The 26,991-nt window shown below is 40.6% G+C and overlaps 1 protein-coding gene across 3 annotated transcripts in view; it reads left to right on the top strand.

Moving 5' to 3' along the window:
* Positions 1-26,991, top strand: part of Ap2b1 (adaptor related protein complex 2 subunit beta 1) — a 108,012-nt gene that overhangs the window by 29,526 nt on the left and 51,495 nt on the right. For all 3 annotated transcript variants that reach the window (XM_021649020.2, XM_021649017.2, XM_021649018.2), the window contains exons 7-14: positions 584-805; positions 1,989-2,109; positions 2,231-2,326; positions 4,418-4,533; positions 6,764-6,929; positions 8,142-8,240; positions 13,217-13,476; positions 17,380-17,572. In XM_021649020.2, coding sequence (XP_021504695.1) covers positions 584-805; positions 1,989-2,109; positions 2,231-2,326; positions 4,418-4,533; positions 6,764-6,929; positions 8,142-8,240; positions 13,217-13,476; positions 17,380-17,572 — 1,273 coding nt within the window. The remainder of the gene's footprint in view (positions 1-583; positions 806-1,988; positions 2,110-2,230; positions 2,327-4,417; positions 4,534-6,763; positions 6,930-8,141; positions 8,241-13,216; positions 13,477-17,379; positions 17,573-26,991) is intronic.

Below are 26,991 nucleotides of genomic sequence, written 5' to 3'. Positions count from 1 at the left end.
GGACTAGAAGAAGAAGTTGGGAGAACATCACAACAATATTCTGGTATTAAAAACCAAACGAAACAAAACTCATGTCTGTTTCTGAGTCTTTCTTACTAGCCCGAAAGCAAGCGGTTGTGTAGTTTTTCCTGCCAACACTTTTCTTCTTTAAGTCCCAAGTGGTTGACATCTCTTACTGTGAATTAAATCTTTAGGATGCTTGATTTGACTTCCTATAGGTTGAGTAGAGATGAGCTGTGAGGCAGGGAGCCCTAACATTATATGGGGAGACAGAGGACTAAAGACATGAAGGTAACTGGTGTGAGTGCAAGTGTCTGTGGGATTGCTGGTTTCCTTCTGGTTTGGATATCCCTTTTGCTGGCTTCTAGAGTTTCCTGATGCCCCCACTCTGCCTGTAGTTCGCTGGGCATGAGGCTTCTGCGGTGTTGGATCCCATTTTGACCCGAGCATGGAGCTTTGACCTTTCTAACTGAGTCTTTGATTTCTTGATACTTGGGTCATGGAACTCTGAAGCATTACGTTATGGAGTGAACTGAGCATAGGAACCGTAATCCAGGGTACTAATTTTCCTCTCTGCCCCCAGCATCTGTGAGCGAGTAACGCCTCGGTTATCCCATGCCAACTCTGCAGTAGTGCTCTCAGCGGTGAAAGTCCTAATGAAATTTTTAGAATTGTTACCCAAGGACTCTGACTACTACAATATGCTGCTTAAGAAGTTAGCGCCTCCACTTGTCACTCTGCTGTCTGGGGAGCCCGAAGTGCAGTATGTCGCCCTGAGGAACATCAACCTAATTGTCCAGAAAAGGTGGGGAAATAGTGATTTGGTGCTTTTTAAAATGTTTGTGATCTTGAAGTTAAGCGTCATGTAAGTGCTGCATAGATTGGTGCTGTTTTGTTCTTTATGTGTGGAAGTGAACATGTTTAATTTCAGGCTGGAGAGGTGGCTCAGACGTAAAGAGCACTGGCTGCTGTTTCCGAGGTCTGGAGTTCAATTCTCAGCAACCACATGGTGGCACATTACCATCTATAATGAGATCTGCTGCACTCTGCTGTCGTGTTGGCAGAACACTGAATATGTAATATAATAAAACAAATCTTTAAAAAAAGAAAATGTTATATTCACTTGTTAAATTCACAACTTGGCCCAAGAATAGCAGCTTATAGTTAATATCATTTTTTTCCATGGTAATTAATCTGGTGTTGCAGTTAAGCATTGTTTTGTTGCTGTTTGGATTTTGGAAACAGGCTCTCACTGTGTAAAACAGGCTGACCTCCAACTCGGAGAGATCCACCTGCCTCTACCTTCCAAGTGCTGGGGATAAAGGTGTGCAGCGCCGCTCCCAGCCAGCTTGCTTGCTTTCTTTTTTCTTTAATATATAATTTATTTTATTTTATGTGAATTGGTGTGAGGGTGCCAGACTACCTGGAACTGAAGTCACAGACAGTTATGAGCTGCCATGTGGGTGCCAGGAGTTGAACCTGGTCCTTTGGAAGAACAGACAGTGCTCTTAACCACTGAGCCATCTCTCCAGCCCCCCAGCTTGCTTTCTTAAGAGCTTCTTTCGGACGTGCTACCCATGGAAAGTTGTAGGGAGACTAGGTTGTTCTTCCTCAGAAATTCTCTGTGATAACACCTACTGTCATACTTTTAAAGGATGCAAATCAGATGTCAAATGGAGTTGATGAGAATAGATGGGCTGGTAATGTAGTTTCATGGAAGAATTCTTGCCTAGAATGTGCTAAGCACTGAGCTTCGCACCCAACTTTGCTGAGTGGAAGTGAAAATGTTATATTAGCACAACTACTATATAGGGGTGGGAGGGAGGCACAGCAGGCATTCATAGACAAATGTCTACAGGACATTTGTGAGGTTCCTCCACACCCCCAGCAGGGGCAGAAAGACTGACTTGATTTTAATAAAGGCTGAGCAGGATATGTCAGTAAATACATTCCATCATCTTCCTTTTTTGTGTTATTGTGTACCACAGGCCTGAAATCTTGAAGCAGGAAATCAAAGTCTTCTTTGTGAAGTACAATGATCCTATCTATGTTAAACTAGAGAAGCTGGACATCATGATTCGTCTTGCATCCCAAGCCAACATTGCTCAGGTCAGACCTTAAGCTGTCCTAAAATTTATGCCAGCTTAGTGCTGAAGATCTGGCATTCAGAAGCCATGAAATTGCTGTTTGAGAATCTTTAAAGGTTATCCACTTCTTTGCTGTTTGACAGGTTCTGGCAGAGCTGAAGGAATACGCCACTGAGGTTGATGTAGATTTTGTTCGCAAAGCTGTGAGGGCCATTGGACGGTGTGCCATCAAAGTGGAGGTGAGGCTCCAGAGGAGTTGAGATCGCATGTTACGAGATTCTGAGTGTTCATTACTTTAAAGCATCTGTACATTGATGTCTATCAAAATAACAAAGCATATACTTAATGAATTAAATAATTTTAAAAAGTTGATTCAGTGTGAATGGGTGTTTTGTTTGCATTATATCTGTATACCATGTGTGTGCCAAGTACCTGTGGAAGCCAGAAGAGGGTTGTGCACCCCTGCAACTAGAGTTACCAATGGTCAGTCATGAACCAGTATGTGGGTTCTGGGAATCTAACCCAGCTCTTCTGGAAGAGCAAACCGTGCTCTTAACCCCTGAGCCATCCCAGCTCCAGATTAAAGAATTTTTAACAAAATGCCACTGTCCCTCATTCTTTTCCCTTCTCTGCCTAGACATACTTCCCTAAAAATGTGACTTTTAACTTTTTTAATTTTGGTTTTTCTTTTGCTACTTCCAGTTCTATAGATAATTTGGCTATTGTTTATTGATTTGTTAGTTACAGATTTTTATCTTTTCAATTCCTCTGAGCATTTTGGGTGCTTGTTGGGTTTACTTTGTAAGACAGGGTATTACTCTGTAGGCCCCATATCCACATTCCCTTTGCCTCAGTCTCCCAAGTGTAGGAGTCCAGGCTGAACCACTATGCCTGGCTTTTGTTTTCTTTCCCACACATTGCTCTTGGTTAATATATGTCCTTAGGTGTTGTATTTTGTTTCGGCTTTAATTTGTTTTGATGATACTTTTTACATTTATGTATTTATTGTTTGAGGAGACAAAATGTGCCAAGGTACATATATGGAGGTCAGAGGACAGCTTGTAGGAGTTGTTTTGTCTTTCCACCATGAGGCTCTTAGGGATCAAACTCAGGTCATCAGGCCTGGTGGCAATCCCTTTATCCAGTGGTCCATCTCACTGTCCCTAATATCTATTGCTTATTAGACTTACAGACTTTCCTAAAGACAGGATTGGACTTGTAGTTTACTGATTCAATTTAGCTCTTATCTCCATGCCCTTTATATGACTAAATCTGGAGGGAAACTTGGTGATCTTCAAATGTTTAAGGTGATGCTGTGTGCTTCTTTAGAATCCTGACAGGAGGCACATGAATTAGTGACCTGTAGTATGTAATAGTTCAGAGGGATAAATGGTAGAATTGTCCTTGGATTTGGGAGATTTTTCTCACAATCCTGTCTCTTAAAAAAAAAAAAAAGTCTGTCACAGTATCAAATCTATTTTATCAGTTTATATTCCATATTCAATTAATAAAAGATTAAACTCTATTCTAGAATATTTTGAGTCACAGATAACTGAAAAGAAAATGAAAGCTATGGGCTTTATATTTATAAATTATTTTGTAAGTCCATATAGAATTTGGTGACTCCTTTTAGGAGGTCTGAAAACACTCTGTGCTGGAGACCATAGAGATGTCTCAGTGGTTAAGAGTATTTGCTGATCTGTCATGAGAACTGGAGTTCGGTTTTCAGCACCCACGTCTGGCAGCTCACAAGCTCCTATAACTCCAGCTTCCCTGGCTCTTTATGAGTGCTGTGTGTGTGTGTGTGTGTGTGTGTGTGTGTGTGTGTCTGAACCAGTAAAGAAATTGTTTTAAAACACCAAAAACCCATGAAGTCTCTGTTTACTTTAGAATTCCAGTTAAGTGCCTCCCACTTTGATGTACTGTTTGATTCCTTTCTTTTCCCATGCCCTGGCTTATTTTTTCTTTTTTCTAGTCTTCCAGCTATCCAGCTAAGGTTTTCTCATTTAACTGAATTATGTGGGAGGTAGAACTGTAGCTCAGTGGTAGAGCTCTTGATTAGCCTGTGTGAGGCCCTAGTTTGCTCTTAGCAGAACACACAAAGCCAAACCCAAAACATTTTTCAGTATGTTTTCTAATGAATAAAATCTGGTATATTCCTACAATTTTTAATGTTGACATACATCAGATAATTTAGCTTCTAGTATAGCTTGAGCAAATTCAGTGCTTGTCTATTTTAGTCAATATACCTATATGTTTCCTTTTTTTTTTCTTTTTCTGTTGAGATAGTGTTATTGGATTGACTTACGTTTTGATGTTTCTCTCCCTAGCAATCAGCAGAACGTTGTGTAAGCACACTGCTTGATCTAATCCAGACCAAAGTAAACTATGTGGTCCAAGAGGCAATTGTTGTCATCAGGGACATCTTCCGCAAATACCCTAACAAGTATGTCAAAATTCTCTTGCCCTTCTTTCTCAAATCATTTGGGAAATGTTTAAGTAAGGGACTTTGAAATTGACTAGGTAAGATTTATCATTCTTAATATAACTGGTCATAATAGATATTTTATTAAAAGCCAGAGATACCTAAGTGGGTATCTCTTAAAACTTCTCGTTTAGAGATAGAGATGGGGTTTTAAGTTGGCTCCATTTGTGGGTGGGTACATGAGCCACCGTACCGAGTGGTTTATTTATTATATTATTACTGAAACTCTGATTGAATATACTGCCTATTGGCATAGATGAAATCAAACACACAAGATTGTTCTCAGAGTTACCATTAAACAGGAAACCTGTATATTCCCAGGTGTCTGGACACACCTTGTGCCTGATAAATGATTGTGTACTTTATCATGTCTTAACATGGGAGATGAATCCTATGGCCACTCTTCTACAAAAGCAGGGTGGTAATAGCCACACTGTTTAGTTTGCGTGGCACCTGCTACCTTGTGGGAAACAACAGAATTTATTGTGATAGATTACCTGCCTCTGGCCTTTTCTGAAGTGTGGTGTAGCTGTTCCCACAAGAATCTGTGTTTTCACATCACAAAATTTTCAGATTGAGGCTTTGTCGTTTATAAAATAAAAATACTTAGATTCTGAGACACTAGTCTCACAGAATTTGTGGGGGTTTGTTTTGTTTTGAAAAGTGTTATTTTTAGAAAGAGGATCACCGCCTTTTACTGAACTCCCCCAAAAAATGGAAGATCAAATTTCTAAACTGTTTAGTTTTAAGTAATATATATATATATATATATATGATCAATAGAGAAATGTATAAAGCTTGTATAAATAAGGGGTTATGGCAGTTTAATTTTAAGAAAACAGTCAAAACCCTGGAATAGGGGTGATACTTGACCTAGTACACTAGTTATCCACATTAATTTAATCTGTCTCAGTCTAATGTTTACATTAACCAGATGGATCTGGTGACATAGGCCTATAATCTCAATTATTTAGGAGGTCAAGCTAGCCTCTAGCAAGATTCTGTTTCAAAACAAGAAGAAAACAAAAAGCTGGGACACAGCTCTTTGGGAAAGAGTTTGCCTAGCATGTGCTCGATCCTAGGTTCAGTCTTCAGTAATAAAAAACAAAATCTTCAGTTAGTGAAGGACACAGATTCAACATGGTGACCATGAAAGCTGTAAATCTGTAAGACTAAAAATAAATTATGAATTTCTTATTAAAAGCAGGTCATTAGTGTATGTGCGTTAGAATATAAAGGTGTCTTTTATAAAAAGTGGGGAGATGGTTCAAATAAAGCCGAACCCTATGCTGCATAAGGAACACGGTTCCAATCCCCGCCACCCATATAAACTTGCACATACATGCACACACTCGCACGCACACACACTCGCACGCGCACACACTCGCACGCGCACACACACACACGGTTATGCTGGTATATGAAATAGAATGAGAATTTCACCAAGAGACAGAGTTATGATATTCTATTGTTATCTAATTCCATCTTCCTAAAAAGAGAAATTTCTAATGTTTTTATGTAATCAAAATGCATACTAGGAAAATTCTTTATTGTACTTATAAAAAAGTTTGATTTTAGACATTAGGATTTTCTTATACTACAGGTTATTTTTTTTTCCCTTTGTGAATTAAAGTCTATCTCATGAATTCTTGTAAAAGTTTAAAGCTTAGTTACTAAAACATAATTGATCTGATTGTGGTGGTACACACCTTTAATCCCAGCACTCAGGAGGCAGAGGCAGAGGCAGATGAATCTCTGTGAATTCAAGGCCAGCCTGGTCTACAGAATAAATTCTAGGACACCAGGGCTATATCGAGAGACCCTGTCTCAAAAACAAAACAAAACAAAAATACCATAACTGAAGAATGGTGGCTCACAGTCATCTGTCACTTCATTCCCGGGGGTCCAATGCCCTCTTCTGACCTCTGTGGGTACCAGGCCTGCATGTGGTGTATACACATACATGTGAGCTAAACACTCATGTACACAAAATTATAAAATAGCAAAATTAAATCTTAAAAAATAACTTTAAAGTGTATTTGAAGAAAAATTTAAGCCATAAATTTCTGACCTACTACATTTTTTTGAATAAAAAAACCTTGTGGCTTGTATATGGGTTTTACTCTAGCTTCCATTATTAATACCATTCTTACTTTTGGCCTTAGTGAACACAGTCCCTTTGTTGTAACAGGTATGAAAGTATTATTGCCACTCTCTGTGAGAACTTGGACTCCCTGGATGAGCCTGATGCTCGAGCAGCTATGATCTGGATTGTAGGAGAATATGCTGAAAGAATCGATAATGCGGATGAATTACTAGAGAGCTTCCTGGAGGGTTTTCATGATGAAAGCACCCAGGTAAGTTCCCTTCTAGCCTGTGTTCTAGATCTCTTCAGGACGATGACCGAGGGGGTAAGACGTTGGTACTGTCTTGTGTGAGTTTATATGTTGTGGGTTCGTTTTCTCAGGGGATGATCCTTTTCATCAGCACTGTTTTGTACAGTAAGAGAGCCGGAGCTTAGACCAGTGGACTCTAATGGGCGTAGGAACCTTTGAGGGCTCTGGAAACAGGTTGGAGAGCCTCAGCTCCCAAGCGAGTGAGAAGCACCTGCTGTGGGCGCTGCTCCAGTAGTGAGCTTCCCTGCAGTGGTGCAGAGCAGTTGTCAGGTTTTTATTCTGTCACTTAAGGGTGATTACATATTGTCCTCGGCATTTGCTGTTGCTCATTACAGTGGAGTACAGCCAGGTTTGAAAAGATTCTCCGAGGATGATTAGATTGCTCCCATCTGTCCCCCTCTCCTACTAAAATTAGAGTCAAAGGCCCAGAGAAACATCCAGATTATTTAGCCCTTTCTTCCTGGCATTTGTGCTCGCAGCAAATAGAAGTTTGTTTATGGAACTCATTATAGTAATTTTAATAGGCTTAATATTAATAGTGCCACAGCAGGCTCCCTCTAATTGTCTCTAATCTGACATAATTCTGTTTTGGCTCTTACCCCAGTATGACAAGTGATTTCATAAGTCCTTCAGATTTGTGAGCTTTGGCCAAAGTAAATAGTACACGATTTTACCAACAGCCAGTTTTACTACTATATGTGTATATACTTTAAAAAATACAGCTGAGGGCTGCCTCAGAGTGTTAAGGTGACTGCTGCGCAGGCCTGGCAAACTGATTTTGATCTCTGGAACTCGTGTAAAGGTGGAAGGAGAGAACTGCCTCCACAGAGTTGTCCTTGACCTCCACATGTGCACCATGACACGTACTCAAACACATCATGTATAATAATAATAACAATAACATACACGATAATAATAATAGCAGTAGTAGTAGTAATTTTTTTTTTTAATTAAAAAGAAAGAACAGTTGAAAATCTGGCCCAGAAACAAGCCATTTTGATACCAAAAATGCACCTGGAAAATAAGTGGCCAGTGAATGGTCAGTTGTACTTTAGCGACTACCCTCAGCTGCTGCTTGTCACAATTGGCTAAGCTTTACCCTTTCATCTCTCAACCAACATCAGTGATTCATAGTTGCGGAAATGTGAGTTGATGTTGAATTTTGTTTTTTAGGTGCAGCTCACTCTGCTTACTGCCATAGTGAAGCTGTTTCTCAAGAAGCCGTCAGAAACACAGGAGCTGGTCCAACAGGTCTTGAGCTTGGCCACACAGGTGAGTGATCGGAAAGCATCCAGAGAGGATTGGTTTGTGCTGCTTCAGATGGTGAGACTGATGACACTTGCTGTCTTACTCAAGGGTGCTATCACTGTGGTGAACTCCACAATGAAAAGCCACTGGGGCAGGAAAGGCTTTATTGACCAGGACCACTGAGGGAAGCCCAGGCAGGAACCCCAGGAACCTGGAGGCAGGAGCTGCTGCAGAGGCCATGGACGAGTGCTGCTTACAGGCTGGCTTCTCGTGGCTTGCTCAGCCTGCCTTCTTACAGAACCCGAGACCACTGACCCAGGGCTGGGCCCTCCCCTACAAGATCGGCTTGCCTACAGTCCACTCTACAGTCCGATCTTGTGGAGGCATTTTCTCAATTGAACTTCTCTCAGGTGACACTAGGTTGTATCAAGTTGAAATAAAACTATCCAGGACACTTCCCAAAAAGGTTCATTTGGGACAGGTTTTAATTCTGAAAATATTAGAATGATGCCTCTTAACAAATTCTGCTAAATTATATCTGGCTAATGCAGCTTTTCGTTCAGCAGTTAAGAGCATTTGTTGTTCTGACAGAAAACCCTGTTTGGGTTCTTAGCACCCACATGGTGGTTCACAATCAACTGTAACTGTAACTGGATCCCACATGTCTTCTGATCTGTGCAGGCTCCTGAACACGTGTGATACATATGTATACATGTAGACACACACATACACATAAAGTAAAATTTTAAATAAAAAAATTGGATTGGCTGGCTCCAGCTTTCCTGATCACTTTGAAATTTTGATTTAGATTGTATATTGTTGATAGTTAACCTTCATGTGAAAATAACATTGAGTCTGATATCTTGTGGGTGACTTCATGTGCTTGATTTACCTTTTAGAGTGGTGCCTTTCTCATAGAGATCACTTTAAAGTGCTTGTGTTGTTTCCTTAAATGTTTTGATACTTGAATTATATGATGTTTATTTCTTTTTCTGTTACTGTGATAAATACTCTGACAGGCAACTTTAAGGAGAAGGGTTTATTCTGGCTCGCAGTTCATACTATAGTTCAACATGGCCAGAAGTCACAGGAAGAGGAGCATAGGGGAGCTGGTCACATTGTATCTGCAGTCAGGAGCAAAGAGCTAAGCAGTGTGTGCGCTGCTCAGTTCCCTGTCTCTATCTGTATCACCAGGACACCCCCCCACACACACAATTAAAATGGGTCTTTTATATACATCAGTTACCATGATGGAGATGCTATACCTCCCCTCCCCAGCATGCCCAGGGGCCCATCTCCCAGGTAATTATGTATTCTGTCAAGTTAACAGGTAACCCTAACCATGACATAGATACTCTGGTCAGAAGAAAAGAAGCTCAAGTTTATTCTGACTTGGGACTGTGGCCATTGACCTTATATATCAGGTCCCATGCAGACCTGATGGCACACACCTGTCATCCCAACTACTGGGGAGGCTAAGTCAGAAGGATAAAAAGTTCAAGGTCTACCTGGGAAACTTAGACCCTGTCTCAAAATAAATTTTAAAAAGGACAGGAGGTCTACAAGGAGAGCAACAGAACCAAAAAATTTGAATACAGGTGTCTTTCCAGAGACTCATACTCCAGCCAGGTACCATGCATGGAGATAACCTAGAACCCCTGCACAGATGTAGCCCATGGCAGTTGAGTGTCCAAGTTGGTTCCATAGTAATGGGAACAGGGACTGCCTCTGACATAAACTGATTGGCCTGCTCTTTGATCACTTCCCCCTGAGGGGAGAGCAGCCTTACCATGCCACAGAAGATGACAATGCAGCCACTTCTGATGAGATCTGATATACTAGGATCAGAAGGAAGGAGAGGAGGACCTCCCCTATCAGTGGACTTGGGGAGGGGCATGTGTGAAGAAGGGGGAGGGAAGGTGGGATTAGGAGGGGAGAAGGGAGGAGTTTATGGGGGGATACAAAGTGAATAAAGTATAATTAATAAAAGTTAAAAAAGAAAGATTTTTTGGTGATTTCATGAATTAGAAATATAGCCCAGTATGGAAGTATAAGACACTCCCCATACTATAATGTGTTCAAAAAACAAAATGTAGCCACAAAAGGGAACAAGATACTGAACAGTGTTTTGATGGATCCAATTACAAATGTAAATGTAATAATAAGTGAAATTCAGCAATGTTGTGTGCAAAGGACTTTCTGTGTGTTTCTGGAATTGTTTTCTACCTGCATTTGAGTCCTGTGTCCCATAGAGGCTCTTAGCTTATTTGATTAAATTTAAAGACCGATTCCCTATCCCAGCATCCTGCACCTTCATTCTGTACCACAATTGTATTAATGTCATATGTATTCTGTGGTTGCAGTTTTAAATGAATGATGTTTAATAAACTACATAGTTCTAGTCTGAAAAAAAAAATTGTTAAAATGCTGGGGATATATCCCAGTCATATAGCACTTGCCTAAAATGCACAAGGCCCTACATTCAGTTTTCAGCATTAGAAAAGAAAATTAGGTCACCCTTTAGATCCATAAAAATCAAAATAATTTGTTATATATAGTGTAACAAATATGATGATCACCAGTCCTTCGGATTTATAGTGTCTTGAATTGAACTTGAGAAAAGGTTGGCTTTAAGAATTGTCATTTAAGATGTGTATCTACACATGGAATCTGATTTAAATATTAACTAATTTTCTGTCTGTTTCTTCAGTTTCTAATGGTATGTTATCATCAAATTTTCAATCCTTTCAATATTACTTTGCCTTTCTGAGCTGTCCTTTTCCCATTACTAATTTTACTTCTTAAAGATTTGTTTATAAGTGCTCTTGGAAATATTTTTAAACCTTAATTTTATTATATATATGAATGTGTTTGAAAGTAGCTTTTGGAGTAGTGTGTATAATGTGAAACTGGTTCCTATGCCAAAAGCGTGTGTGCTCATCAAGACAGAACATACAGCCTGCTAGTCATGGTTTTTGGGAGTAGAGGTGAAATCAGGAGGGGACTGGATAATTGTGAGAAATTTCCCTTATTTATTTTGTAGGCCTATAAATCTTGGTGTGGCATGATTATAATTTGTTTGCTTATTTTTGTATTTCTTTGTGGGACAGGGTCTCAGTATGTAGACCAGGCTGGCCTCGAACTCAGTGAAATCAGCCTGTCTCTGCCTCCTGGGTGCTGGGATTAATATTTTTGGTTTTTTGAGATAGGGTTTCTTTGTGTAACCTTAGCTGTCCTGGACTTGCCTTATAGACCAGGCCGGCCTCAAACTCACAGAGATCTGCCTGCTTCTGCCTCTCCAAGTGCTGGGAATACAGGTGTGGGCCACGGTGCCTGGCTAATTATAACTTTTTAAGCCATGAGCATGCATAAAATTATTTTAAAATTACAACAAAAAGAGCACTAAATTCAAGGTTTATTCCTTTGGAAAACACATTTATATGTTCTTTCATGGTTTGATGTTGAGTCATTTGGGGGTTTTGTTGTTATTGTTTTAGTTAATAGTACCTTCATGAGTTTTCATAATTTATTTTTTATTTTATTGCACTGGTGTTTTGTCTGCATGTCTGTCTGTGTGAGGGTGTCAGATCTTGCAGTTACAGACAGTTGGAGCTGCCATGCTCCCATTGAACCCAGGTCCTCTGGAAGAACACTCAGTGCTCTTAATCACCGAGCCATCTCTCCAGCTCCCCTTTATGAGTTCTTTAGTCAGGCATTATATGTAGTCTGTTTTCATTACTGTGACTTAGCCAATTTCTCCATAGGGGATGCATATAGGTATTTGAATCAAGAAAGAAGCTATAGGGCTTGAAAGATGGCTCAGCAGTTAAGAGTAGTTCCTGTTCTTGCAGAGGACCTGGGTTTAATTCCCAGTACCCACGTGGTGGTTCACAATGTCAGTAACTCTGGTTCCAGAGAATCTGATGCAACCATCTGGTCTCCACAGGTTCTGCGCATATGTAGTACATATATAGGCAAGTAGACACATACTTACAAGTAAAAATTTTTTTTGAAAATTAAGGATTATATGAGGAAAACAGATATTAGGTAAATTATGTGTTAAGAAAACACCTTCTAATACTTCTGACCATATTTTTTCATTAGTTAATTTAGCAATGGTGTCTTGCTGTGTAGCCCTAACTGGCCCAGTCCTGCATACTCCAGGCTGCCCTCACTTCATACAATCCTCCTGCCTCAGCATCCTGAGTACTAGAATTAGAGTTGCGTGCCTCCACATCTGGCTTATGTAGCAGTTTTGAGTTTGTTTGTTTGTTTGTTTGTTTAAGCTGACACATGAGAGCTAGAGAGATGACTGAATGTTTAGGAGTTCTTCAAAGGATCGGAGTTCATTTCTAGCACCAACATAGTTGCTTACAGCCTTCTACAATTCTAGTTCCGGGGACTCTGACACCCCGTCTGTCCTCGGTGGTACTTCATGTACATAGTGCACTTACATGTGTGCAGGCAGAACGCCTGTACAAGTAAAATAAAAATCATTTCTTAAAAGGCTGGCACACTTCTATCCGCACGCGCTTACATGTGTCATAGTGTGCTTGTAGAAGCCAGTTGACAACTTATGGAGAGTCAGTTCTCTCCTCCTACCATAGAGGTTGCCGAGGTTGAACTCAGGTCACAGGGCTCAGTAGCAAGTGCCTTTACCCGCTAAGCTACTCACCATATCTCAATATAATAATTCAAAATACTATTTTTATTTCCCAAGGCTATTTAACTATTGCTGGTTTAAAGTGTTTTTTTTTTTTTTTTCTTCTCAACCTGCTTTGAAGTTTTAAGTCTGGGCATTAGCCAGGCTCACTGTATATGTTCCTTGAAACCTTAGGCATATGGAGTTATAACTATAGACTGATTAAGTCCCAGTTCGATATCATTTTAATAGCTAGTCTGCATACGTCACTACAACAGTGCCTTGACAGTAAGTCTGGCGTGTTGGTGTCTCTGGAGAACAGATCCATCTAAATCATCTTGCCTTTGCTTCTCTTTAGGATTCTGATAATCCTGACCTTCGAGATCGGGGTTATATTTATTGGCGCCTCCTTTCAACTGACCCTGTGACAGCCAAAGAAGTAGTGTTGTCCGAGAAGCCATTGATCTCTGAGGAGACAGATCTGATTGAGCCTACCCTTCTGGATGAGCTCATCTGCCACATTGGTTCCTTGGCCTCTGTGTACCACAAACCTCCAAATGCTTTTGTGGAAGGGAGTCATGGGATTCATCGCAAACACTTGCCAATCCATCACGGGAGGTGAGCAGATGCAGGTCCCTCTGATGAGAAGTAACTTGCTGTTTGGGTAGTTTTTCTGGAAAAGAGCTTGCTGTGCATCCTGTGATCTTGCTGCTGTAAAGGGCTTCTTTCTCTGAGTTCCAGTCCAGGGGCACAATAAAACTGTAGGAAATTATGGCGAAAACCTTCTGTATAGACAAAATTTGAAAGTTGCTTAAGTGTCTGGTAATGTGTTGGATACTGGGGCTGGGGAGATAGCACAGTTGATAAAGTGAGTTTGCGCTCCAGAAACCAAGTGAAAAAACCTGGGTGCTTCAGGTTGAGCACTGGGGAGATGGAGAATAGAAAGTTCCAGGGGCGTACTGGCTAGCCAGATTAATGAGTAAGCTACAGGTCTCAGTGAGAGATGCTGTCTCACAAAGCAAAGCAACATGAGCTGGAGAGATGGCTCAGTGGTTCAGCATGCTTGGTGCTCTTCCAGAGGACCAGTTTTCAGTTCCCAGTACTACACTGAGTGACTTACAATCACAAGGGGACCAGCAACTGGTCTCCTTGGATGTGGAACACGTGCAGCATACACTAAAACAAATACAGAGATACATAAATGAAAAGAAAAATTAGTCTTTAAAGATAATGAACAAGGCACCTGAGGAACAATACCTCACGCTATCCTCTGTCCTCCACTGGTTGGCACATGCCTATATACACACAGAAAACATTACTACATACGATTTTTCTAGTATAAATTTCTTATGGCAGAACTATAAATGGAATACTTTGGTAGGATTGAAATATATAAACAGCTTAGAGTCTATATATAGACGTAGCTTTCAGTTTTGTATGCCTGCTTTGTTTTGTTTTTACCAAATTAGGTTAAGGAAATCAGTAAGGAAAGTGTTTCGAACAGACCACAGTAACATGCAGCTGTTGCTTTCTGACTCCCTCACTTTTATAATCAGAGAAGAGGAACACTAGTAAACTCTTAATGCTTTTTTTTTCTTTTTTTTTTTTTTAAGACAAAGAAACAGTCCAGTACAGGATCATCTTATACTTATGTGCCCAAGGCTGGCCAGAACTCATTGTGCAGAGTAGAAGCTTTTCCTGCCTTGGTTTTCCATGAAGCTAGGATTGCAGGCCTGGTCAACTGGGTCTGGCTTTATACATAGGTCCTTATTAAAGCCCCATTATCCATTTGTACTTATTTTTGTCTTTAAATACTAATACAAAAAAAAAATACCTTTTGGTATCAGCTGGGATGATGGCTTAGGAATATACTTCAGTGGCAGAGTGCTTTCCTCATACCTGCAAGGTCCCTAAATTCAATTTCCAGCACCCAGCCCATCCAAAAAACAAAAAGAATATGTGTGTGTGAGTGTGTGAGTGAGTGTTTGATGAATTGCTGCAAATGGCATGTCTGAAAAGTCCTTTCCTAACTCTTCTGCAACAAAAGTTAGTTAAGTGATACACTTGTGACATGAAACAAAGCAACTTGAAGGCTTTCACTAGGTTTTTCAGAATCACTTAGAAGAGTGAAGTGCTGTCTACCCAAGCACTTCTTGTGCTTCATATCTGCCAGCTGCTCTAGGAAGGCAGTGTGGTGAACAGTTGTCCGATTTAGGACAAGTTAACCTTTTGAGAGTGTTTCTTTGATGGCATTTGTACAGTTAACTTTACATGACTTCATAATGGGAAACACTGATACTGATTTTCTTGGATGTATACTCACGATTTGTCTTGTTCTTCATGTTTCTCTTGAATCTACAGGACTATATCTTGTCCTCTGCCAGACTTTACCTTCTTAGAATATTGTTTCTTTATAGTGAGGAAAACTATGCGTTTTACCTTCTATTTTGGGTTACTAATAAATGCATATATTCTTTCATTTTTTTCTCAGGTGACTCATAGTTTAAGTTGGTGGAATTTCATGTATAAAGATTAGCTTAAGTGTTCCTGTGTTTCTTACAAGTTGTGAGATAATCTGTGACCTCTGCCCTTATTTGTCCCTTCTTGACATGGCTTTATTGGTACTTCTCTTCTTAAGTCATCTTTTACAGATTGTCTTTCTCTTTAATCACTGCAGTTACATGTTGTTTTGGTTAGTTTTCATGTGATAACTTTTGACAGGAACACCTTAAGGGAGGAGGAGGGGAGAAGGGGTCTTGTCCTGTGCAGGATGGTGTTTGAGCTTATGGTTTCAGAGAGATTTCAGTCCATCTTCCTGGGGAAGACATGGCACCAGCTGTGCTCCAGGCATGGCAGTAGGAGTATGAGGCAGCAGCTTTTTCACGTGGCACCAGACGGAACAGAGGAGAGCAGGCTGGTACCAGAGGCAAATGCAACTTCTGGTAGCCCTCTCCTCACTGTCTACTTCCAATAACTGTGGAAACCAATGTCAGGGCTTTTCTGTGGGTTAACTTAGTTGGGAAGGCTCACCCTAAGTGTGGACTGTACTATGGCGTGGGCTGGGCCCAGGCTGAATAAAAAGGAGAAAGTAACCCGAGCACAAGTGTTGGTAGCTCTGTGCTTCCTGACTGGGCAGAGTGTGAGCAGCTGACTTCTGCTCTTGACATGATACCTTCCCTGCCATAATGAACCAGCCTTCCAGCTGTGAGCCATAGAAACTTTCTTAATGGCTTTCATCAGATATTTTGTTCCAGCAAAGAAACAAGTAGCTAGCACATTTATCCTATTACTGTGGCAAAATACATGACAGAAACAAGAGAGTGGGGTTTACTGTGGTCCATGGTCTCAAGGGGGGTCTTCTCTGTCATAGCAGAGAAGGCATGGGGGACAGGAACAGTGTGAAGCAGCAGCTTGCTCTCATAGAAGTAAACAGGAAGCCGGTACACCTTGCAGAAGCCTGTTGGGCCCTGTCCCCGAAACATTCCATAGCCTTCACAACAGTGTGACAAGCGAGGGGCTGCGCAGTCAAGCTATAAAGCATGTGGAGGACAGTTCAGATTAAGGCTCAACACCTGTCCCTTCTTTTCTCTAATTACTGGTCTTGGTTAATTCAAAAGGTTTGTCTGAACCTCTCTTCCTGTGCTTTTCTTCATACTCCTTTAGGGAGCTTATGGGATAGCCATAAGTCACTGCTAATATGGCACAAGATGCTGTCATATAACCTTCTGCTTTTGTTGGACCCTTACTTTGATAGCCCACCTGGGGTGGTATTGTTTGCATTCTCTTGATGAAGAAACTTTGCCACAGAGTTGTCACCCATAGTTAACACTGTAGATCCTACGCTTGGTCTTGGATGTCTGATTCTAGATCCCCTGCTCTTACCAACACAACGTCCGCTGGTAATTTAGCTGAAAGGTGTATATAAATTCCTTTCCAAGTTTTTTGTCCAGCTCTGACTGCCAGTCACTTGTATTTAGTTGACTGCTGGGCATCTGTGGTTATTTTTCTTAACACATAACAGAATTAAGTGTCGTGAAGCTGTGGTTGTAGATTGTGTTTTGCATGTGTGATCCGCAGCACCAAAACGAAAACAAATAAAACCTGAGTGTCTTACATTTCTATCATCCCTCCAGATTCCCCGCTAGTAGCATCAGTTACATTTTTCTTAATGTTTGTTTACTGTCAGTCCCCTTATTCCTCCATGTTCATATTTTGTCCAAAGCTGCTTGGGTATTTTTGGTTTGTTTTTGTTGTTTTAATGAGTATTTATTTGCTGTGTGTGTGTGTGTGTGTGTCTCTCGGAGGACAACTTGTAGGAGTCGGTTCTCTCCTTCCTTGTATGGATTCAGGGGATTAAACTTGGTGGCATGAACCTGTACCTACAGAGCCATCTTGGCCCTGTTTAGTCCCTTGACTGCATTTGTAGTGTTTAGTGTTATGCCTGTGACAGTCACCTACTGCTTTGTTGTATTATGGATGAAGACGGTTTTTCTCATTTCTCCTCTGTGTGTTCGATTGCAGCGCTGACGCAGGTGATAGTCCTATTGGCACCACCACTGCAACCAACCTGGAACAGCCTCAGGTCATCCCCTCTCAAGGTGACCTTCTGGGGGATCTTTTAAATCTTGACCTGGGTCCCCCAGTGAACGTGCCGCAGGTGTCCTCCATGCAGATGGGAGCAGTGGACCTTTTGGGAGGAGGACTGGACAGCTTGGTAAGCATCATTGTTTCTCTCGGTGATTTTTAGTTGTCGGTGGACTAGAGAACTTGATTTGGCTTTCTTTGATGAGCAGAAATGTCCTTGGTAAAGGACAGAATTATCCATCTTTAGAGAGTTAATTAGCATTCTGTTTATCATTGGGATGCAGTATGTCTGCATGTACATAGGTTTATCATGTTGACCTGCTTATAATCAGAACTTCTGGTATTTAGCCAACATGTTATTTGGCAATCTTAATTATTAATGTCCTCACCAGAGTTCATTATTTTTCCTGCTTCTTAGCTTCCTTTGGTCCTGAATATCATTAAAGTGGCTCCATAATGATCACCCTCTTTCGGACTTTTAAACCTCTCCCTTGTTGGGTGTGGTGGTTCATACCTGTAATCCCATTACTGAGAGGACAGGGAGAAGGGTCAGGAGTTCAAGGTCAACCTCAGCTACAAAGTGAGTTCGAGGCAAACCTGAGCTACATGAGACCCTGCCTCAGCACACACACACACACACACACACACACACACACACACCCTAAAAAAAATACCCTCTATCTTTTAAATGTTTATTGGTTTGTGCCTTTTTCAACTCAGAAACGTTTTTTGAGATTATTTGAGCATTTTAATCTAAAGTGTTATCTTTATCACTATTGAAAAGAACTGCTTGACTTTTTTCCTTCTTCTTTACGTCTTCTACCTTTGTCATACTTCCAATTCAATTAGCTTCCAGGATTCTAATAATAAAAGGCTCCAAAGTCCAGAAAGACTGTGGACATGTGCCACCAGTTTGTTGTTGTACAAGATGGAGAAATATCAAATGCAACTGTCAATGTCTGGGGAAAAGTCTAGGAAAATACTAGGTTGCACGACTCCCTGCGGATTAGGTGCTTAACCTTGGAATTACAGACTGGTGTCTGATACTCTGATGACTGTCAAGATGCCTGACAAGTTGATGTGTTTCCCAGCAACATTGGAAAACACAAACCTTAAGTAGGAAATGTGCTTTCAGAGAGGATAGAAACAAAGCTCCTTGTTCTCTTCTGTATATAATGGTGTTGTCTCTTAAGCTTTATGAGGGTTGTGGTATCTGTGGCTTATCCATGTCAGTATAAATAATACATTGAAGTCTGGCAGAGTCCATTGAAATACAGTCAGACTCTGTGGGTTGTATACTATATCCAGAGTCTAGGCACAGACTGTGCAGGGGGCTCCAGCTTGTTGGCACAGTGAACCCCACCCCCTGTTGTCTTTCTTTTGAATATAGCATTTAGGCTTGACTGATTATAGAAGGAAAATTGTTTTTTGTTGTCCTCATTCCACATTGCTGCATATATAGTATCTTTAAACTCAAGGTAGACAAAGAAATATCATTGATTTGCCCAAGAAATGGAAATAACTCTCATTGTATTGACATATCAACCACAGGCTGAATACTGTATGCTCAGGTTTATGCTTTGACTTCCCACTGCTTTCACTGAAGGTTTACTACATGATGGGCTCGTTGAATCTAAGAAGGCAAATAATGGGTTTAGAAATGGAGGTGAAAGAGAGGCACTGATTTTGCGTTTCCAGACTTACAATTATAACAGGTGGATAGGTATGCAATACAGAAAGATGAAACTCATTGTAAGCACTGCTCCACTTAAAAAGGCTGCAGGAGTGGCTGGGAGACGGCTAAGACTTGAAGTGTGACAACCTGAGTTTGGTTCCCAACACCCACGTAAAAAGCTGGGTAATGGCTGGGGGGTGGTGGTGGCGCATGCCTTTAATCCCAGCTCTTGGGAGGCACAGGCAGACAGATCTCTTAGTTCCAGGCCAGCCTGGGCTGCAGAATAAGTTCCAAGAAAGACAGGGATACACAGAGAACCCTCTTCTCTCAGGAAGAGGAAAAAAAAAGAAAAGAAAAGAAAGAAAGAAAAAACAGGTAATGGTGTCAGTTTGTAAGTTCAGTACTCAGAGGCATAGACACGTAGAGCCCTGGGGTTTGGCCGGCCGGCATAGGCTAATGAGTGAGTGTAAAGGCTCTAAGGACATGTTTGAGGTTAGGCATAGTCACCTTTAATCATAGCACTGGGGAGGCAGAGCTCTGTGAGTGTGAGGCCAGGCTGGTCCTCATAGGAAATTCCAGGCCAGCTAGGGCTGTATCATAAGACTCTTGTCTGGGGGGGGGAGTAAAAACTGCATGGCACTTTTTCTTTTTTTAATTAATTAATTAATTAAAGGCATATGGGTGCTTGTCTTCATTTTATGTCTTTGTCTGTGTACCACATCCATGTTCAGAGACCAAAAGAAGCCCATCCTATCTTCTGGGACTGGAGTTACGGATGGTTGTGAGTGCCGTGTGGGTGCTAACAGCCCTTACTTTTACTATGGATCTGTATGTAGTTTAATATATTCACTCACAGAGTGAATTTTTTTCAGTCTGTATAAATGGTGCCATTTCTAAATGAATCCTTATCTTACAGAAGCCTTTCACAAAACTATATAATAATGTGTATAAAGATCGTATATAAGAGAGATCCTTCAGGGGCTGGAGAGATGGCTCAGTGGCTAAAGTGCACTGCCTGCTCTTCCAAAGGACTAGGGTTCAATTCCCAGCACCCACATGGCAGCTCACAACTGTCTATAATGTGTATTTCAAGGGATCTGACACCTTCACACTAAATGCACATAAAATAATAAATTATATTTAAAAAAAGAATGTCTCCTTATTTTAAAAAAAAAGAGAGAGAGAGAGATCCTTCAGTTAGGCTCTGGTAAAAACGCAGTAGTCTGCATTTGGGGTTTTTGTGTTTATTTAAGTTTGGTTGTGTCTATTTCTTAGTATTTGCGTGTGTTCCTGTGTGTGTGTGTGTGTGTGTGTGTGTGTGTGTGTGTGTGTGTTTGAATGTGTGTGGATGTTAGAGGACAACCTTGGGTGTTAGTCCTTGCTTTCCAGCTCATTTTTGAGGCCAGTTTTTTGTTCTGTTTTGTTTTTGTTTTGACAGGTTCTTCATATGTAGCCTAAGCTAGCCTCAAGTTGATGATTGTCCTCCCTCAGCCTCCCTGGTGCTAGGATTGCAGACATATGACACAAGGCCCAGGGCTAGTATTGGGGGGTAACTAAACTTCACCCCCTAGAGGGAGGTCTAATTATGTGCTGCCAATGGGCTTTTTGCCTGCCAGCTCCTTCCCTTTCTATGGTTCTCATTCTAGCTGCATAGTTAACCTCACCTTATTTTTATCTGAAATTACTAGCGAACTCAGTGTATAGAACAGGCTAGCCTGGAACTCAAGAGATCTGCCTACCTCTTCCTCCCAAGTGATGTGATTAAAAGCATGTACCACCAAGCCTGGCCCCAGATAATCCTTTTATTTTATTTTTAAGTTGTCCAAGAGATTTTAATTTTACAGCCAAGATTGAGAACATTGAGCCAAATAAGATTCCAAATGGAATTAGGTAGCTGATCTCTTATGCCAAGCAGTGACTTTTTCCAAAAAAGAAAAAAAGTTTTCTGTGTTTTGACAAGCCTCTTTGATACAGCTTACAAAAACAGACATCTTGGGCCAGTGATAACCTGAGTTCAGTCCCTAAAATCCAGGGTGGAAGAAGAGTACAACTCCTAGAGGTTGTCCTTTGATCTATGCACATTAATAATATAAATGTAAAATGAAAGAATTTTAAACTAGACCTCTTAGCCGGGCAGTGGTGGTGTATGCCTTTAATCCCCGCACACTGTAAGTAAAGGCAGGCAGATCTCTGAGAATTTGAGGCCAACCTGGTGTACAGAGTGAGTTCCAGGACAGCCATGGCTATACAAAAGGACCCTGTCTCAAAAAAAAAACAAAAAACAAAAAACACCAAACTGAGTTTACCTTGTTTTTGTTTGTTTGTTTTAATGAGACAGGGTTTTTCTGTGTAGCCCTGACTGTCCTGGAACTCACTCTATACCTTTATAGTCCAGGCTGGTCTCTAACTCACAGAGAGATCCATCTGCCTCCGTCTCCTGAGCACTGGGATGAAAGGCCTGTGCCCCCACCTCCTGGCTTCCATTCTGATTTTAAGTGATTCAGTCTGTCTTGGATAGAAGTTAAATTTGACTATATATATATTAGAGACTGTAGAAATTAAGGGCTTTATATTTGGGACTGTTTACCTCTTTTTTTGGTCAAGATCTCACTCTCTCCCTGTTTGTCCTTAGTCTCCAACAAGCTGGGATCATAGGTGTGTACCAGTATGCCCAGCTTTATTGGCTCACTTTTGTAAAAGTTTATATATGCTAGCAGATATTTTCAGTCTTCTTTTTTAGGTTCTTTTGGTTCTCAGTTTGTCTTTTTACCTTCTTTCGTCACCACACTTGAGAACTTTTGCAGTTCAGTGACCTCTTCCTAGCACTGTCATGCCAGGAAATACTAATTAATTTACTAATCATTTGTGAAAAAGGCTTTTTCTTCCATGAATTATGGGACTCCAAATCTGAGACTGTTGCAGCAGAGTAGGCTGGGGATGCCGCTGTGATACAGACACGGGCATACCATGCTCCTGAGGCTTGGGTTATGTCTTGTGTGAAGAGGCAGTCACCTCTGAAAAACAGGAATTCAGGTAGTTTTAGAAATGGAATAGCTTTGTAGCTCAAAACCCGAGTCAAAATGACTCCGCAGCTATTCTTGTAGTCTTTTTGCTGCTTCTATTTTTTGTTGCCCTTTTTGTTTGCTTGTAGTGTACTGGTAGTTTCTTGCTTCTGTTACTGTAAATTTCACTGTCAGCTTGATGTGGAGACTTCAAGTAAAATGTAACTGGGCCCTTTATCTCTTCAACCTGTGAAGACCAAGGGGATTCAGTCTAGCAGTAGGTCTATCTACATAGGCAGACCTGGGCTTTTAATCTCTTGTTGAAGCCATGTGTGTTAATGGCATTCACAATCAGTCTAAAACCCAGCCTGTCCTGGGTTAGGTATGACTTTACTCACAGAGCATATCCTGGTTTCATGTAGTGTAGGAGATGACCTGAGGGCCACGTGTGTAACTCTTCCGTGGCATTACAGTATACACGAGAGTCTGATACCCGTGAGGACACTGAGAATCTCAATTATTTGTTGCCTTTACTTTTAATCTGTCAACAGAAGCCTTGGCGAAGTTGATCTTTTGTTTATCCAAGGTACTGTGTGTTGTTCTGTTTAAATGGTGCTGTTGGGTACCAAAAATTATAAAGAAAACATTATTCCAAGTGCCCTTTATGCTGAGGAAGGACTTCATGCTAGAGAAGTGTTCTGTCCCCACTGGAGCCAGAGCAGCATCTAAGAGAAGCTGATTTTTCCTGAGTCCTAGAGCACTTTTCAAAGCTTCCCACGCTGTTCCCTGCATATATTTTTTTACCTAGTGTCTGTTTGTCATATGCTACTTTATTAACATGAGTGCTGAGCCCCCAGGAAATTCTGCATGAAGTCTAGTTTTGCACTGTCATTCCTCCTGTAGGACTCCAGCACCAGATTGGGCCTATAATGAGGTGGCACAGGAGAGGAAGAGCTCATGGTGAACCAAACTCACTGACTTTGTGGCTGGGAAGTAAAGCATGAGGAGGATTACAGGGGCCCATGCTATTAAAAGACCCTCTCTTAATGATCAAAACGCTTTTCATCAGGTCACCCTTTCAGCTTCTGTTGCTTCCCACTCCGCCACACACCACAGCCTTTGTGTGGCCAGATCTTTAACACGGGGACGATTTGGGGATGCTTACCCAACCTACAGCAGGCAGTTTAGGAGAAATTTAACAGTCATTTACTGTTAATTCTCATTTGTAATTTGTAATTTCTAATCCTTACAATTTATCACTGTCTTATGATTCCTCAGGTTTGTTTTTAATGACTGTTTTCTAGAATAGCATTTAAACAGTTTCCTCTCAAGAACCCCTTTCGACCAAGAAATTTTATGCAACCCTCAATGTATACTCACAAAAAATATGTATACGAATCAAATATTTTCTGATGATAAATCATTTATTTGTTCATTTATTTATTTATTGTTTGGGGGGACAGGGTTTCTCTGTGTAGCCTTGGCTGTACTGGACTTGCTTTATATACCAGGCTGGCCTTGAAATCACAGAGATCCACATGCCTCTGCCTCCTAAGTACTGGGATTAAAGGCATGTGCCACAACACAGAGCCATAAATTTGTTTTAAAATAATTAGTTGGACTTGAAAAGAAGGAGATGAGAGAGGGAGGGTAGGATTGGGAGGGAATGAGGGAGCGAACTACAGCTGGGATACAAAATTAATAAACTATACCTAATATTAAAGCTGTAACTAATATTAAAAATAAAATTAATAAAGATAAAATAATTAGTTGGTGTACGTATAAGTTTATTATTTAAAAAATATTAATTTTTATATTTTACATGTATAGTTTTCATGTGTGCATGTAAGTATACTGTTGTACATACCTGGTACTGCAGGGGCCAGAAGAGTGCCCTGGTTCTCCTGGAACTGGAGTGATGGATGGTTGTAAGCAGACATAGATACTGGAATCCAAACCTGGATCCTCTTTAAGACCAGCAACTATTCTTAACTGCTGACACCTCTGTAGCTCCAATTTCACTATTTCTTAATGATAACAGCAAATTTACATGCTAATGAAGTGGATAGTTTTATATAAAAATTACCCTTGGTTGAATATTTGATATATCAGCTTGAACATTGTTCAGAATTGATAATTATATTTTATGGTTTTTAATGCTCATAAAGCTGTTTTCTCACAAATACATAGTACAAAAATGGCGGAAGTGTATTTAGGTCCAACCCATAGTTGGAAATTCTGTCCTAATTCCAAGCCAAAATTCACTGAATTATTTTTTTTAAATAGAACTCAATGCAGTAACTCAGAACAGCAATTTTAAAAATCAGACATTCTAGCAATACAGATATATACTGATTTGATACTTTTGTGTTAAAGAATCAGGTGGGAGGGCTGGAGAGAAGGCTCAACAGGTAAGAGCACTGGCTGTTCTTCCAGAGGCCCTGAGTTCATTTCCTAGCAACCACATGGTGGCTTTCAGCCATCAGTAATAGAATCTGATTCCCTCTTCTGCAGTGCATGAAAACAGTATTCATATACATAAAATAAATAAATCTTTAAAAAAAAAAAAAAAAGGAACCAGATAGGAAAATGTTAAGTTTTTATTTTCCCCAGTTAGTCTGTGCTGTTTCAATAGGAGCAGGAAATTTTGTACAGTTCATAGCACACAGTAATACCCAATCTGAGCCAGGTGCTTTGACAGTGTTGTTGGCTGTGAAGGGGCATGACACCATGGCAGTGCAAAGTTCAGGTATTGCCTTCTCAGGACCAAGACTTCAGTGAAGTCACATGATACAACTCAGTGAGCAGTGATTCATTATACGTTTGATCTTTATTTAATTTTTGGTCATTGCATGTCCAGAAACCTTTTACTGTCTCTAGAATTTTCATGGCCCTGTATTCTGCTGCATTGTTCAGCATTTGTGCTCCAGAGTAGAGTCCAATTCCCCCTAACTTTGATCGATACTCTGTGGAGCACACAGGACGATGAGTATGCATTTGAAGCTGTGAGATAAACATGACCGATTCATCATCTTGTAATGTCACTCTTGCTTAATGGTGATTAATGAAAGCACAGAACAAACTGACATGTTGCAGCACAAAATGGAAATTGCTTGACCGTTTAAGGCAAAGCACAGGCCGACTTCTCCCAGATGTCTCGCTGCTGTACCTCTTATGTTCCGTGGACATGTGTGCTTAGGCTCATGTGTCATTAGGAGGTGCATGGCCATTGGAGAATTGGAGAACTGTATTTGTTTGTGAAGAGAAACAATGGCCAAATTCACTGACTTTTTCTACAGGAAAGGAATTAGATTGCTCCTCTTACACTCTTTCAGGTATTTCAACAAAACAACACTGTCTCATCTACTTGGCATTGGTTCATGATAATGTAGAGCAGCTAAATGACATGCCAAAATAACTCAAATGCTGGTGTGTAAACTGGGTGAGGCTGAGGTAGGAGGGTCATTGGTTTGAAGCTAGCCTGGGCTATAATAGCAAATAACTGGCCATCCTCATCCACATATCAACACTGTCTCAAACACAAATAAACAAGCATACAGGGAGTACCTTTCTAGCAAGGCATTCTGCCTAGAGAGTTCTTTCACCCAGTTGGTTCTTCTTACACATGCTGGCTGTATTGATGTTGATAGTGTGATAGTTAGTAGACAATTTGTTGTCTTCTGTCTTTTTGGTGATTATTTTTCCCCAATAAAATGATTCATTGCAAAATTCATTCCTAAGAACTATTGCCAGTAGCTGTATGGTCACTAGAAGATTGATTCATTCAATAAATACATATTGAATGTTTATGATACATCAGGTTTTACTCCAGGCACTGAGAATAAAGTTGTAAGCAAGCCATTTCCTACAAGCGTCTCCAGTGGAGCGAAAACTGGTGAATTCCTCTATAGAGAGGTAATAATGCTGTGAAGTGCAGTGGGGCAGAATGCAGTTTCCCGTAGGAACTTTCTGTATTCAATATACGACTTCTGTCTGACTTGCAAGTCCTATAGTGAGCTTTGAGATAACTTTTCAATTCCTTTTCAGGAAACAGTTTTATACAGCTTCCTGCTTTTTCCTTTGAGGAAGCTGTGATGAGGCGATGTATTCTCAGCTATCGGTTTGTTTCTTGGCTTATGTGCTCACAGAACTCTCCTTGTGTATTTTACTGGTGATGTCTTATAATGCTTCTCTGCATAGCTTTGAAAGGTCTGTTTTCTACCTTTTCTACCCAGCAGCTGGAAACACCTCACAGGTTTCTTTGTGGTGAGAATCATTGTGTCTTGTTCTTCTATGCCATTCTAGACTCCTGAACTGTTGGCAAACTATATGGGTTGGAGCATTCCTTAGGGTCACTTCCCTTCAATGATTTTTGGAAAGCATTGCATAAAAGAGATAAGGATCTAGACAGAAATGTAGAAATGCTGAGCTTGAAGGTCTGCCCCTGTTAAGAAAATACCTTCAGATACCTAGACGGCTACACAGTTTTAGAAGCAAGTAGATATTTCTGCACTGGCCGCAAAAGGGCCTCGCCTAGACCAGCCATTATTACTGCATGGGATTTTTCTCTTTAAGTCAGTGGCCATCTCTGTTAATTTTCTTTTGTTATGCTGTTCTTTTCCCTTAGAGTTGAGCAGAATTGTTCTTTAATAGAATTTCCATCTTCGATTCTCTCTATGCATTGCTCTTTTATAGTATGAGTCCATTCATGCTGAGCTAACATTTCACTTTACTATCTGGAGCTCATCTGGAGCTTACATGTGGCTCACTAAGCCTTGCCTGATTCTGCTTCAGAGCTCATGTAATGTGTCTAAATCTGTTCAGTTTATAAGTTACAGTAGTCACCATGGAATCACTGCTTTCTGTCCAGTT

This window comes from Meriones unguiculatus, chromosome 7 (genome assembly GCF_030254825.1).
Source record: "Meriones unguiculatus strain TT.TT164.6M chromosome 7, Bangor_MerUng_6.1, whole genome shotgun sequence".
NCBI lineage: Eukaryota > Metazoa > Chordata > Mammalia > Rodentia > Muridae > Meriones > Meriones unguiculatus.
The sequence above is the reverse complement of the archived record's forward strand: the minus strand, read 5'-3'. Positions and strand labels throughout refer to the sequence as shown.